The following is a 12,247-nucleotide window of genomic DNA, read 5'->3' on the forward strand; positions in this document are numbered from 1 at the left end:
TCATGAGGATTCATTCTTTTCTGTGGCTCAGTTCTCACGTATGTGCATTCTCTAAAAATGTGTGTGCAAATTTGACGAGCATGTGTGACTGCGAATGTGAACTAAATTTAAACAGTTTTGAACAATGGCCGGGTCTGAAAACGTAACTTCACATCAACAAACAGAACCGAAAAATCATAAAACGTATACTGTTCTAGGTCAAAGAGTCGGTGGAGGTCCTCACGGAGTCGGTATGTTCATATAAAATATTAATTATTTATCATTTATCAATATACCATTTAATTTCAATCATTCGTGTTTAGACAACGTAAAAAGTACATTTACAGTGTTTCTAGGTTAGGTTTCTTGGTGCTATATGAATTTTTAACCAAATTGAAGGAATTAAAGATTGTCGAGTTTATTATATTGATATAGAGCTTTTTTTCGTCTATTTTTTTTCGTTTTGGTCAAAAATGAATTTTCTTGTCTGAAAATTTATTTATATTCTATTTTTAGCTAAAAATTCATAGTTTTTAGTTGAAAAGTCCACTATTACCTACATCGTCCGCTAATAACTAATCTTTTTATCAAAAATTCGTGATTTTTCGGGCTAAAAATTAATTTTTTGTACTCAAAATTCAACTATTCTTTTTTTTGGTTGACAATTTATATTTTTATTTGAAAATTCAATTATTTGGTTGAAGTTTAATATTTTTTTGTTTAATTCAACTATTTTTTATTAAAAATTAAAATTTTTATTGGTTGAAATATCAACTTCGAAATTTTCTTTGAAAATTCGTGTTTTTTGAGGATTGAAAATTAATGTTTTTTAACCTAAAGTGTAACTTCCATTTCTAGTTGAAAATATATTTTTTTTGTTAAGTTGATAATTCAACTAGTGTGTTGAAAATTCTTCTTCTTTTGATTGCCACTATTTTTTATCTTTTTATTTCATTTTTTCTTGTTCTTGAAAAAAACAACTTAGATTGCAGAATAGGGGCGTCACCTCTATTTTGACAGGAAAAACAATTTTTTGGGGCAAAAAACTATTAGAATCTTTAGTGGAATGATAAATGAATAGGTTCAATGAGGCAAAAATGTAAAATTATTGTTGCTCTTGTTACTATGATGTCTCAAATATGGGTCTATCGCGATATATCGCAATGATCATATTTAACGAGAAGTTGAAAATGGGTAGGGATTTGACCAAAATTAGTTTTTTTACTGATCATAGGGGTGCATTCCCGCCCCCACGAAACGTTGAAAAAGGGTAGAGTTTTGACAACATTATTTTTCTGACCTGTCAAAGCGGTGTTTCTGGCCGTTGGGATGTTTGAAGCACCTAAACGGTGTTAAATATAATCATTCTGATATCGTGACATACACATATTTAATAAATCGTAGTGATAAAAGGAACAATAATTTTAAGCTTCTGTCTGGTCAAATCGCTTTATTGATCGTTAAGTTAAAGATTCTAATAGTTTGTTGCAGAAAAATACTGTTTTTTTCAGCCAAAAAACAGGTGACGCCCCTATTCTGCAATTGCACCACATTTTTTGTTGAGAATTTATTGTTTTTATTAATATTTCGTATTATATTTGTTAATATTATTAATTTTTAACTGAAAATGTTGCAATTGAAATTTGGTTAACAATTGATCTTTTTTATTTGAAAATTCAACTGTTTTGTTTAAAATGCAAAAATTTTGTTAAAAAGTGATACTTTTTTGTTGGAAATTCATATCTTTGTCTAAAAATGAATTTGTTAAAAGAAGAAATTTAACTATTCCAGTTGAAAATACACCATTTTAGTTAAAAATGTATATTTTTATTGTTTCGTTAAAATTCAAATATTTATTTTTAAAACAATTTTTTTGTTCGATAAGTCAACTGTTTTGTTGAAAATTGGTCTTTTTTTAAAGCAAATTCATTCTTTTGAATTGAAAGTTCATCTTTTTTCTGTAAACTTGATTGAAAAAATTTTTTTGTGGTTAAAAGTTAATTTTTTACTAAAAATGTAACATTTCCAGATGAAGATTCACCATTTCATTGAAAATTCATCTTTTTGAATGAAAATGTAATTATTCTGTTGAAAACTGATATTTTTAAATTGGAAATTCTGGTATCTTGTGAAAAATTCGTCTCTTTTGCTGGAAATTTGGTTTTGAAAATTCAATTATCTGATTGAAAATTAATCTTTTTTTTGAATGAATTCAACTATTTTTTATTTTAAATTAAAGTTTGTGTTGATTGAAATATCAACTATTACCATTTTCATTGATAACATTATTATTATTTTTAAATGAAAATGTTACTATTCCATTTTGATTAAAAGTATATCTTTTTATTGTTTTGTTAAAATTCGAATATTTATTTAAAAATTCGTCTCTTTTGGTAAAAAATCAATTTTGGTTGAAAATTCTTTTTTTTTGTGATTTTAAAACTAATTACTTTTGTTAGAAATTTGATATTTTTTGGTTGAAATATTAACTGTTAAATTTTGTGTTGAGAACTAATCTGTTTAGGTTGAAAATGCAACTATTTCGTTAAAGATTCAACTATATTGATTGTAAACTCAATTATTTTCTTAAAAATTAAATTAAAAAAAAACTGTTTTGCTGAAAATTGTTTTTTTTTTTGGAAAGGGAATTCGTCTCTTTGATTTAAAATTCGTTTTCTTTTTGGTTGAATATTATTTTTTTCAACTAAAAATGTAAGTTCCATTTTTTAGCCAAAAAGTCATCGTTTATAGTTTAAACTTCAACTATTACCTACATTTCTCGTTGAGATTTCATATTTTGGTTGAAAAATCAACTAATTGATTTAAAAATTCATTTCATTCTTTGAAAATTGAACTACTATGTTTCTTTTTTTGTTAGAAAATTCATTTTGTAAACTCGAAACGAACTTTATCCTTTTGGTCTTAAAAGATCAAATTTGTTGTTAAAAATAAATGTTATCTGTTGAAGATTAAACTATTCCAGTTGAAAATAAATCATTTTAGTAAAAAACTTATCTTTCTATTGTTTTGTTAAAATTCTTATATTTATTTAAAAATTCATTTTTTTTTTGTCGAAAATTCAACTGGTTTGCTGAAAATTTGTCTTTTTTTAAAGAAAATTCGTTCTTTTGAATAAAAAATTTATCTTTTTTTTTTGTTAGAAACTTGATTGAAAATTTTTTTTATGGTTTAAAGTTAATTTTTCAAGTGAAAATTTAACTGTTCCAGTTGAAGATTCATCATTTCAGTTGAAAATTCTTCTTTTTGGTTGAAAATTTAATTATTTTGTTGAAAATTGATATTTTTAAACAGGAAATTCTTGTAATTTGTTAAAAATTCTTTTCTTTTTGTAAAAAATTAATTTTGGTTGAAAATTATTTTTGTGTGGTTTTAAAATTCATCTCTTTTGGTATACATTTTATATTGTAAACTGAATTATTTTGTTAAAAGTTTAATTTAAAAAAATGAACGGTTTTGTTGAAAATTGGTCTTTTTGGAAAGAGAATTTGTCCTTTTGATTTGAAAGTTAATGTTTTTGATTGAAAATTCGTTTTTTTTTTGTGATTGAAGATTGAACTATTATGTATAATATTTTTCTTTAAAAACTAATTTTTTAATTGAAAAAGATTTTTTCCCTTTTCGGTTTGAACTTTTTCTATTAAGTTAGAACTATTAAATTTGTCGATGAGATTTCATCTCTTTTGTTAAGAATTCTATTACTTGGTTGAAAGATAAAAGTTTTTTCTAAAAATAAATATTTTATATGATATTTGTTAATTAAATTTTTCTCTTTTTTTGTAGAATATTAATCTTCTTAGTTGAAAGTTCGTCTTTTTGCTTTTGAAGTTTGATTTCATTTGAAAGTTTATCTTTATGATTTAAAATTCTTTTTCTTTTGGGTTGAATATTAATTATTTTCAAACTAAAAATTTAAATTTAATTATTTTAGATAAAAAGTCATCGTTTATAGTTCAAACTTCCACTGTTACTTACATTTCTCGTTGAGATTTGATATTTGTTGGTAGAAAAATCCACTAATTAATTACAAAATTCATTCCATTCGTTGAAAATTGAACTACTATGTTTCGGTTTTGGTTGTTGACATTTTTTTTTTAACTGGAAACATTTGAAACTTGATCGTTTTTAATTGAAAATTCTACAATTAAATTTTTCGATGAAAAATAATCTTTTTAGTTCAGAATTCTATCACTTGCTTAAAAAATAAAATTTTTTGTTAAAAATAAATGTGATCTGTCGAAGATTGAACTATTAGGTTGAAAATCCGTTTTTTTTTGCAAATTAATTTTTCAAACTAAAAATGTAAGTATACTGTTGAAAATTAATATTTTATAATTAAAAATTTGTCTTTCTTCGAAGAAAATTAATCTCCCTAGGTGAAATTCGTCTTTTTGGTTTTAAAATTATTCTTGTTTGTTTGAAGAAGTACTTGGTTGGAAGTGTATATTTCTTAGTTATAAATTAAACTGTATTATAAAAAATGCGTCCTTTGTTTTGAAGTTTAATCTTTTTTTAATACTTGAAAGTTTACTTAAAAATGCAACATATTTAAACAAATTAAAATCAATATCGTACCTATAACATCAATTTTATTTCCCATACATCTCCTGTTTTAAGGTATTTTTTGTAAAAACCTGCAATTAATTCTCCAGACAGAAAACGTGGGATAAAAAAATGTTTTTTCAGGCGATCCTGACGATCAAAATTTACGAAAAGTTGAAAAAGATGTTCTCATTATGGAAAAAGTAAGACTCAAAGCAAGAATTGAAAAATGCGTCGATCTTGCTAAAGGTATTATAAATATATTATCAATCATTGTTTCTTGTCAAATTCAATTCAAGTACTGAATGCAAATATCAATTTAGAGTTCTCCGAGTGTGGCAAAGAAGCCGGCTTACTTTTGCCGTTCAAATGCAGAGCAGAAAATGCAAAACTCCAGGAGTGTCTCCAATTCTGGTACGAAAACGAGGAATTAAAAGAGCAGTGCACAGAGGAATATTTGAAGGAAAGGACTGAATTCAGACGAACAGGAATTCCCGTAAGGAGGTTCGTTCGGGGAAAGCACGGAAATCAGCAAACCGAATCGCCATAAACATTTTTAGCATCAAAGACACAGAAAGAAATATTTTTAAAAAATCTAAAAGTTTTGCTTTTAAAAAGAAAAGGTAATGGAAACTAGATGAAGAAAGAGACAACTAGTTAAAAGATTGTACATAACGATGTAAAAATACGTTATATATTTCACGCATACACTTTGTTTATGCATCAACAAAATTTTCTTGCTTCTGCAAAGTCAATAAATAAATTTTGTTGAAAATATCAATTTCAACATACACACACAATATTTTATTCACGCAAAACTCATGTAATCTCAGTCTTATGAAGAATCCTCGTCGTCTTCTTCGTCGGATTGAGTCGAAGTTGAGGCTTTTCCTTCTTTGCCGAATCTCCATCGCCTCCATAATAATTCGTTAACTGTGAACTGGGATAAATTTACTATGGCAGATGTGTAATTGTTTCGCGGGATAGAATCCGGCCAGAGAACTTGAGCCAAGAGAATTTCCTGTAATAGACATATCGGTTATGTTTGGCTTTATTTTTATTATTTTGACGAAGGAGATCGTGCTTATTTTTCCTTTAAATTGCAAGATAAAATTGCACAACAATCATTCTTTATTTACAAAAGTAGCTTTATATTACTGTTTTTAAATATTTTTTTGAACATTCATTTTTTAAATTTTTAAACAATTTTATTTTGATCTGATATCTCATTAAAAATTCGTTCTTTTTGGTAAAAAATTAATCTTCTTAGTTGAAAATTTCACTTATGCAAAATAGCCATCTTTTGATTGGTTGAAAATTAATTTTTTTTTACTGAAAATGTAACTATTCCAGCTGGAACTTTAAAATATTTTGTTCAATTATTTTTTAATTTTTGCTTAAAAGATTCATTTTTTTAAACTAGAAATTTAACTACATCATTTTCGGTTGGAAAATATCTTTCTATTGAAAAATATGTCCTTTTTGGTAAAAAATGGACAAATGGTCCTTTTTGGTTGAAAATTAATTCTTTTAAACTAAAAAATAAATTATTCCATTTGTTTTCCATTGGTTGAAAGTTAAAATATTTTGTTAAAAAACATTTTGTTGGTTGAAGATTCATCATTTTAATTGAATAAATTTTTTAAACTGAAAATGTAGCTTTTACAGTCGAATTTTTTGGTCTTTTTGGTAGAAAATTAATTTTTTTTGTTGAAAAATCAATTATTTTAATTAAAAAATCATCTCTGGTTCTTTTTGGTTCTTTTTATTGGATGAAAGTTAAACTCTTTTGTGGAAAATTAATTTTGTTGAATAAACATTCGTTTTATTTAAAAGTTAATCTATTTGGTTGAAAATTACTTTTTTTGTGCTGAAAATTTAACTATTTTGTTAAAAAATTTGTTAATTTTTTCTTAAAAGATTAATTTCTTTAAACTAGAAATTTAACTACTTAATTTTTTATTAAGAAATTTTTTTTTAATTGAAAATTTGTCCTTTTTGGTAGAAATTAATCTTCTGGGTTGAAAATTAACCTTTTTAGTGGAAAATTCATGTATTTGGTTAAAAATTCGTTCTTTCTGGTAAAAAATTAATCTTCTTAGTTGAAAATTCCACTTATACGGAAAAGTCATCTTTTGATTGGTTGAAAGTTAAACTCTTTTGTTGAAAATTAATTTTTTTTATTGAAAATTCATAATTTTAATTAAAAATGCATCTACTTGGTTAAAAATTACTTTTTTTAAATTGAAAATATAACTATTCCAGATGGGACTTTTAACTATTTTGTTGCATATCTGTTATTTTTTTCTTAAAAGATTAATTTTTTAAACTACAAACTTAACTACTTAATTTTTGATTCTTTATTGAAAAATTATCATTTTTATTTCAAAATTCAACTTTTTCGTTGAAAATTCGTTCTTTTTGGTAGAAAAATAATCTTCGTGATTTAAATGTATTTTCTTTTCTTGAAAATTTAAACAGTTTTTTTTGCAATTTCTTCACTTCCTTGTCTGAAACCCCTTTTTTCAGAATTTATCTTTTTTTCATAAAAACTTCATAACTTGGTTAAAAGTTAAACTCTTTCGTTAAAAAATAATTTTTTGATTGAATCAATTTCTTCAACTAAAAATTGGGATTCTTTTGGTCTTTTTAGCAAAAAGTAATTTTTCCGCTGAAAATTAAGTTTTTTAAACTAAAAATTTAACTGTTTCAATTTTGTTAAAAAATCGATCCTTTTTAGTTAAAATTGCAGATATTTAATTGAAAATGTTCTTTTTTAGTTCAAAATTAAACTGTTCGGTTAAAAATGGTCTTTTTTAGTTGAAAATTCGTCTTTTTTTTATATAAATAAATCTTCTGGGTCAAAAATTAATAATTCCGTTTGAAAATTTGTTTATTCTAGTTGAAGTTTTATCATTTTTGTTTGAAATTGGTAGAAAATTAATCTTCACGTTTGAAAATTCATCCTTTTTTTTAACAAAAATTTAATTACTTGGTTGAAAGTCAAACTATTTTGTTAAAAATTAATCTTTTTAGTTAAAGATTCATCACTTTATCATTCTGGTTGAAAAATTAGAAATTTTGTTAAAATTTGTTTGAAATGTAGTTTTTCAACTGAAAATTGCAATTGAATATTACATTAATAATAATAATAATTTTTGGTTAAAAAAATACTTTTTTAAATTGAAAATTCGTCCTTCTTTATATAAATTAATCTTTTAGGTAAAAAATTAATAATTCTGTTTGAAAATCTGTTTATTCTAGTTAAAGTTTCATCATTTTTGTTGAAAATTGGTAGAAAATTAATCTTCACGTTTGAAAATTCAAACCTTATGGTTTAAAATTCAAGTATTACAATTAAACATTCCATTATTTTAGTTAGAAATTCACCTCTTATTGAAGGTTACTTTTTTTTAACCTAAAAATTTGATTATTTAATTTTTTGTTGAAAAGTGATACTTTTTAGTTGAAAATCCGTCCTTTCTGGTAGAGACTAGTCTTCCGAGCTGAAAATAAATATTTTTGTTTGAAAATTCAATTATTCTGCTTAAAGATTCACAATTTTAGTTGAAAATTCATCAGATTAGTTAAAAAATGTTTTTAACTAAAAATTGAACCATTTCATTTTTAATTGAAAATTCATTCTTTTTAGTTCCAAATTTTAATTTTTGATTTACAATGTTCTTTTTTAGTTTAAAATGAAACTTTTTGGTTGAAAAATTATTTTTTTCAAGTTGAAAATTCAACTACACCGTTAAAAATTTATGTGCTTTTTTTTTAAGTCGTCTTTTGGTAGAAAATGAATCTCCTTGATTGAAAATTCAATTATTTTAGTTAAAAGATTCATCGATTTAGTTGAAAATGTATATTTTTTGTTGAAAATAATATGACTTGGTTGAAAGTTCAATTCTTTTGTTAAAAAATACTGTTTTTTTATTAAAAATATCAATCTTTTTCGGTTCAAATATCAACTACAGCATTTTTCGTTCAGAATTTCTCTTTTTGTATAAAAATTTAATTACTTGGTTGAAAATTAAACTATTTTGTTAAAAATTAATCTTGTTGGTTTCAGATTCATTATTTTGTAATTCTAGTTGAAAAATGAGAAATTTCGTTAATATTTTTTGCTTCAAATGTTGTTTTTCAATTGAAAATGTAAATATTCCTGTTAATTTTCCATTATTACCGTTACAAGTCCAACTCTTTGGATAGACATTAATTTTTTTGACTAAAAATCAAACTACTTAATTTTTGGTTAAAAAAATATCTTTTTTAGTAAAAAATTCGTTCTTTTTTTATGGAAATTAATCTTCTGGGTTGAAAATTTAATTATTCTAGTTAAAGATTCATCATTTTAATTGAAAATCGGCAGAAAATTAATCATCTTGTTTAGATAAAAATGCAATTTTTTGTTTGAGAATTCATGTATTTTATTGCAAAATCCTATTTTTCGTAGCGAATTAATCTTTTTGTTTGAAAATTTAACTATTTGGTTAAAAAATCATCTATCTTGTTGAAATGAAATATTTTGCCTTGAAAGATAGGAATAAGAACTGAATTTTAAGTATAAGAAAACAATATAAAAATGTGTTTAAATTATTACTCAAATTCATGGACTTTGGGGACTTTAGAGATTTTAGTATAATTTCATTAATTGATGGTGTTAATACAATTAGAAATATCTTGTAATATAATTTCTCAAAGCTTTCTAAATTAAACATATTAATCAAATCCCTAGAAACTAAAAAAAAAAATTATTTAAAATAAAGTCGCAAATCTCTATGCATATTCCGAGTTGATTTTTTAAAAATGCGAAATATTTGAATGGATTTGTACTATGAAAAATTATACCTGAAAAAAATGTGAAATTGTTAGGGAAAATTTTTTCCAAAATTTGAATAGACACCCTGGTTAAAAATCAATTTTTAATACCTTTGCAGCTGCTTCGGATAATCTCTCCATTCCAATTAAATTTTTAAATTGCATCTTTCGCATCGTTTTCGCTTCAATTCGTCTTAAATTAACTGCATCGACAACGTCTATTATCACAATATACGATGCGTGATAAAATGGCGGTCCTTGTTTATAGAGCACTGCAAATTTGTAAAGCATTCTTGTTAGAAATCTTTACTTAAAATATAATTCACATTCATAAAATTGTGAATGATTATTGGGAATGGTTAAATTGCGATGCGCCACCTGGTGAAAAAAATCCGAACTAGAAAGAATGGGTACGATTTTAATTTGCGCATAAAAATGTTTATTATGATATCATTCAGTTTAGAATGCACATTTCCAAAATCGTTCACTTTAACCAATTTTAAATTTTAGATTTTAATGTTTAAGTATACATTTTATTTTAAAGAATTTTAAAATGCAGTTTTAAAGACTTAAGCCGTTAGAAATTAGAAACGTTTCAAATAGAAGATTTTATATATAAAAAAAAAAACATTTTTAGCTGATCAACTATGAATATAAATTAATAATGATTTTTAAAATTGAATTTTTCTTTAAGATTTAATAAGTGAGTAATAATTATTTTTACCAGAAGATTTGAAATCAGTTCGCAATTTTATAATTTTCAGTTTCTAATGTTAAAAATTATGTAAACTATTTCAATTGGAAATTGTTATTCGTTAAACAAATGTAAACGCCTGATTGAAACTGTATAAACTGTTTTCAATTTTTTTTAACCTTGAAATAATATATTCATAATTAAAAGCTTTTATTAAATTTCATATATTATTTTAGTCTAAAATATTCAATTTTTAAACCATTCAATTTGAAATGTTTTAATTGAGAAAAATAAGAATTACTTATTATTTAGAAATATCTGACTGTTTATTTAAAATCAGTAATCTAATTTGTAAGTCAAATTGTTGAACTTCGATGTATAAATAGCAATTGAACACATATTATTCTTTAAACAAATTCAAGGAAGTTGAAAAAAAATATTTAGAAGTTTTGTAAAAATTCAAATTCAATAAAAAATTTGAAATGATTAGGCCCACGGCCTAATTTATAACAAAATATAGATTTTGGCAGATTTCGTACAAAAAAATAAAAAGACTTTTAAGAATTTTGAATGGCTTCAGAAAATTAGACATTTCCTATGAAAATTAATAGTGATTTTTATTTTGAAAAGATAATTTTGAGTGATTATTCAAAAAAATTTAGAAAGATTTGGAAAATTATTAAAAATGAATGTGGCAGATTTTAAGGAAATTGTTTAATTTGGCAGAATTAAAAAAAAAAAAAATTGGATTCATTTTCAAGGATGTTTAGAAGTTCTGAAATAATTTCGAAAATGATAAAAAAATTAAAGAAAAATTTAAACAACCATTTTTTAACCATTTAAAATATAAATAATTTAACTTTTAATTTAAGAAGTGTTTAGCTTATAAAAAAATGTAATCGTTCAATTTTTAATGTTTCTGGGTTAAAATTGCTTTAAATTTTTTAATTTTGAAAATATTTTAATTCATTGATTAATTTTTCAATGTAGACTTTAGAGAATTGAAAATGATAACGTGGATTTATATTTTTAGAACTGAATCTAAATCTTTGAACTCTACAATTTATTACATTTTTTATTTGGCTGATTAACTGCATTTAATTAAAAATTATTCAGTTTACAAGTGTTATTAGCTTCCATTTCATACTCATAATGATTATTGTATAATGATGATAATGTATAATGATTGTTATTGAATTAAAAAACTATTTAACTTCAATTTTAAAAGTTAGCAATTCAAAAGTTCCACTTTCAGTGATTTCATGTGTAGCTCAGTTTTGATTAATTCGAATGAAAAAATTGTTAGCTTTAGAGTTCGATTTTTAAAATTTGATTGACCATAAAAAATGTTTGGGAACCGGGAATTTTGGTTTGTTTATTAAAACGGCCATCCTAAATCGTCTATTATTCATATACTTCGCCATTATCTGAATAAAATTTCTCGCTACATACATTAATTAAAGTTTATTTAAACTTAAATGCATTGAAACTTATATGAACTTGAAAATTGTACCTACTCTTTCTAGTTCCAGTTTTCGGCACCAGGTGGCGAAATAGTAGACCACCATTCCCAATAAGGGGCCGCCTATAAAATACGTTATCAATTTGAGGGGGGGGGGGGGGGGGGTAGAAATAAAAGTTACAAACTCAAATAATATTTTGAAACTTTCCTGATGATAAATTTTGACGAAGTATGTGAATTTTGCGAAAGATAGCCCTGCAACGTTACAGTTCTATAATAAGTATTTTTTCCTTATAATCCCTACCGATAGAAATCTCTGAGTATTCTCCAGCGAAAAAGTCTGGCCCATTTGATACTATAAGCAGAGTCGATTTGAAACAATTTAGTCTCTGAAATAGTCTGAGAGATTTGAGTCCTTTTCAAGGTCCCTTTAGTCGTCCGTTTAAGAGTGCTGCGACGGTAATATAATGTTCCTTTTGTATTTGTCACGTACCGCGGGCGGACAGAGTCATTTACAGTAGTTGGCCGTCGCTAATCTGACTCTCCCTTTTTAAATTTCCCTTCAAATTATTAACACTTTTTTTTTAATTAATGAATTTTCTTATTATACTTATTTATAATTATAACTTATATACGAGGGTAGTTCAATAAGTCCTTAGAATGACCAACAGATGGCGCACGAATCGCTCCAAATCATCTGTTTTCAGTCAGCACCACTCCCGACTAGATAT

General features: G+C 24.5%; 2 protein-coding genes across 7 annotated transcripts in view; one reads left to right on the plus strand and one right to left on the minus strand.

Moving 5' to 3' along the window:
* Position 1: 1 nt before the first annotated feature.
* Positions 2–5,330, plus strand: LOC117179296 (COX assembly mitochondrial protein homolog). The gene is made up of 3 exons (XM_033370949.1): positions 2–230; positions 4,684–4,788; positions 4,863–5,330. Exons 1-3 carry the CDS (start codon positions 125–127, stop codon positions 5,087–5,089), a joined length of 438 nt encoding a protein of 145 aa, XP_033226840.1. The 5' UTR covers positions 2–124; the 3' UTR covers positions 5,090–5,330.
* The window catches only part of LOC117179293 (tRNA-splicing endonuclease subunit Sen2), a 28,079-nt gene continuing 21,051 nt past the window's right edge, over positions 5,220–12,247 (minus strand). For 5 of the 6 annotated variants that reach the window (XM_033370942.1, XM_033370941.1, XM_033370943.1 and 2 more), the window contains 2 exons: positions 9,472–9,632; positions 5,220–5,560 (listed from right to left, as the gene is read on the minus strand). In XM_033370942.1, the coding sequence (XP_033226833.1) occupies positions 5,375–5,560; positions 9,472–9,632 (347 nt within the window). In that variant the 3' untranslated portion in view covers positions 5,220–5,374. Of the gene's footprint in view, positions 5,561–7,953; positions 8,046–9,471; positions 9,633–12,247 lie in introns of those variants that run through there. The other variant, XM_033370944.1, reaches the window with a different exon arrangement.

This window comes from Belonocnema kinseyi, chromosome 9 (assembly GCF_010883055.1).
Source record: "Belonocnema kinseyi isolate 2016_QV_RU_SX_M_011 chromosome 9, B_treatae_v1, whole genome shotgun sequence".
NCBI classification, from domain to species: Eukaryota; Metazoa; Arthropoda; class Insecta; order Hymenoptera; family Cynipidae; genus Belonocnema; species Belonocnema kinseyi.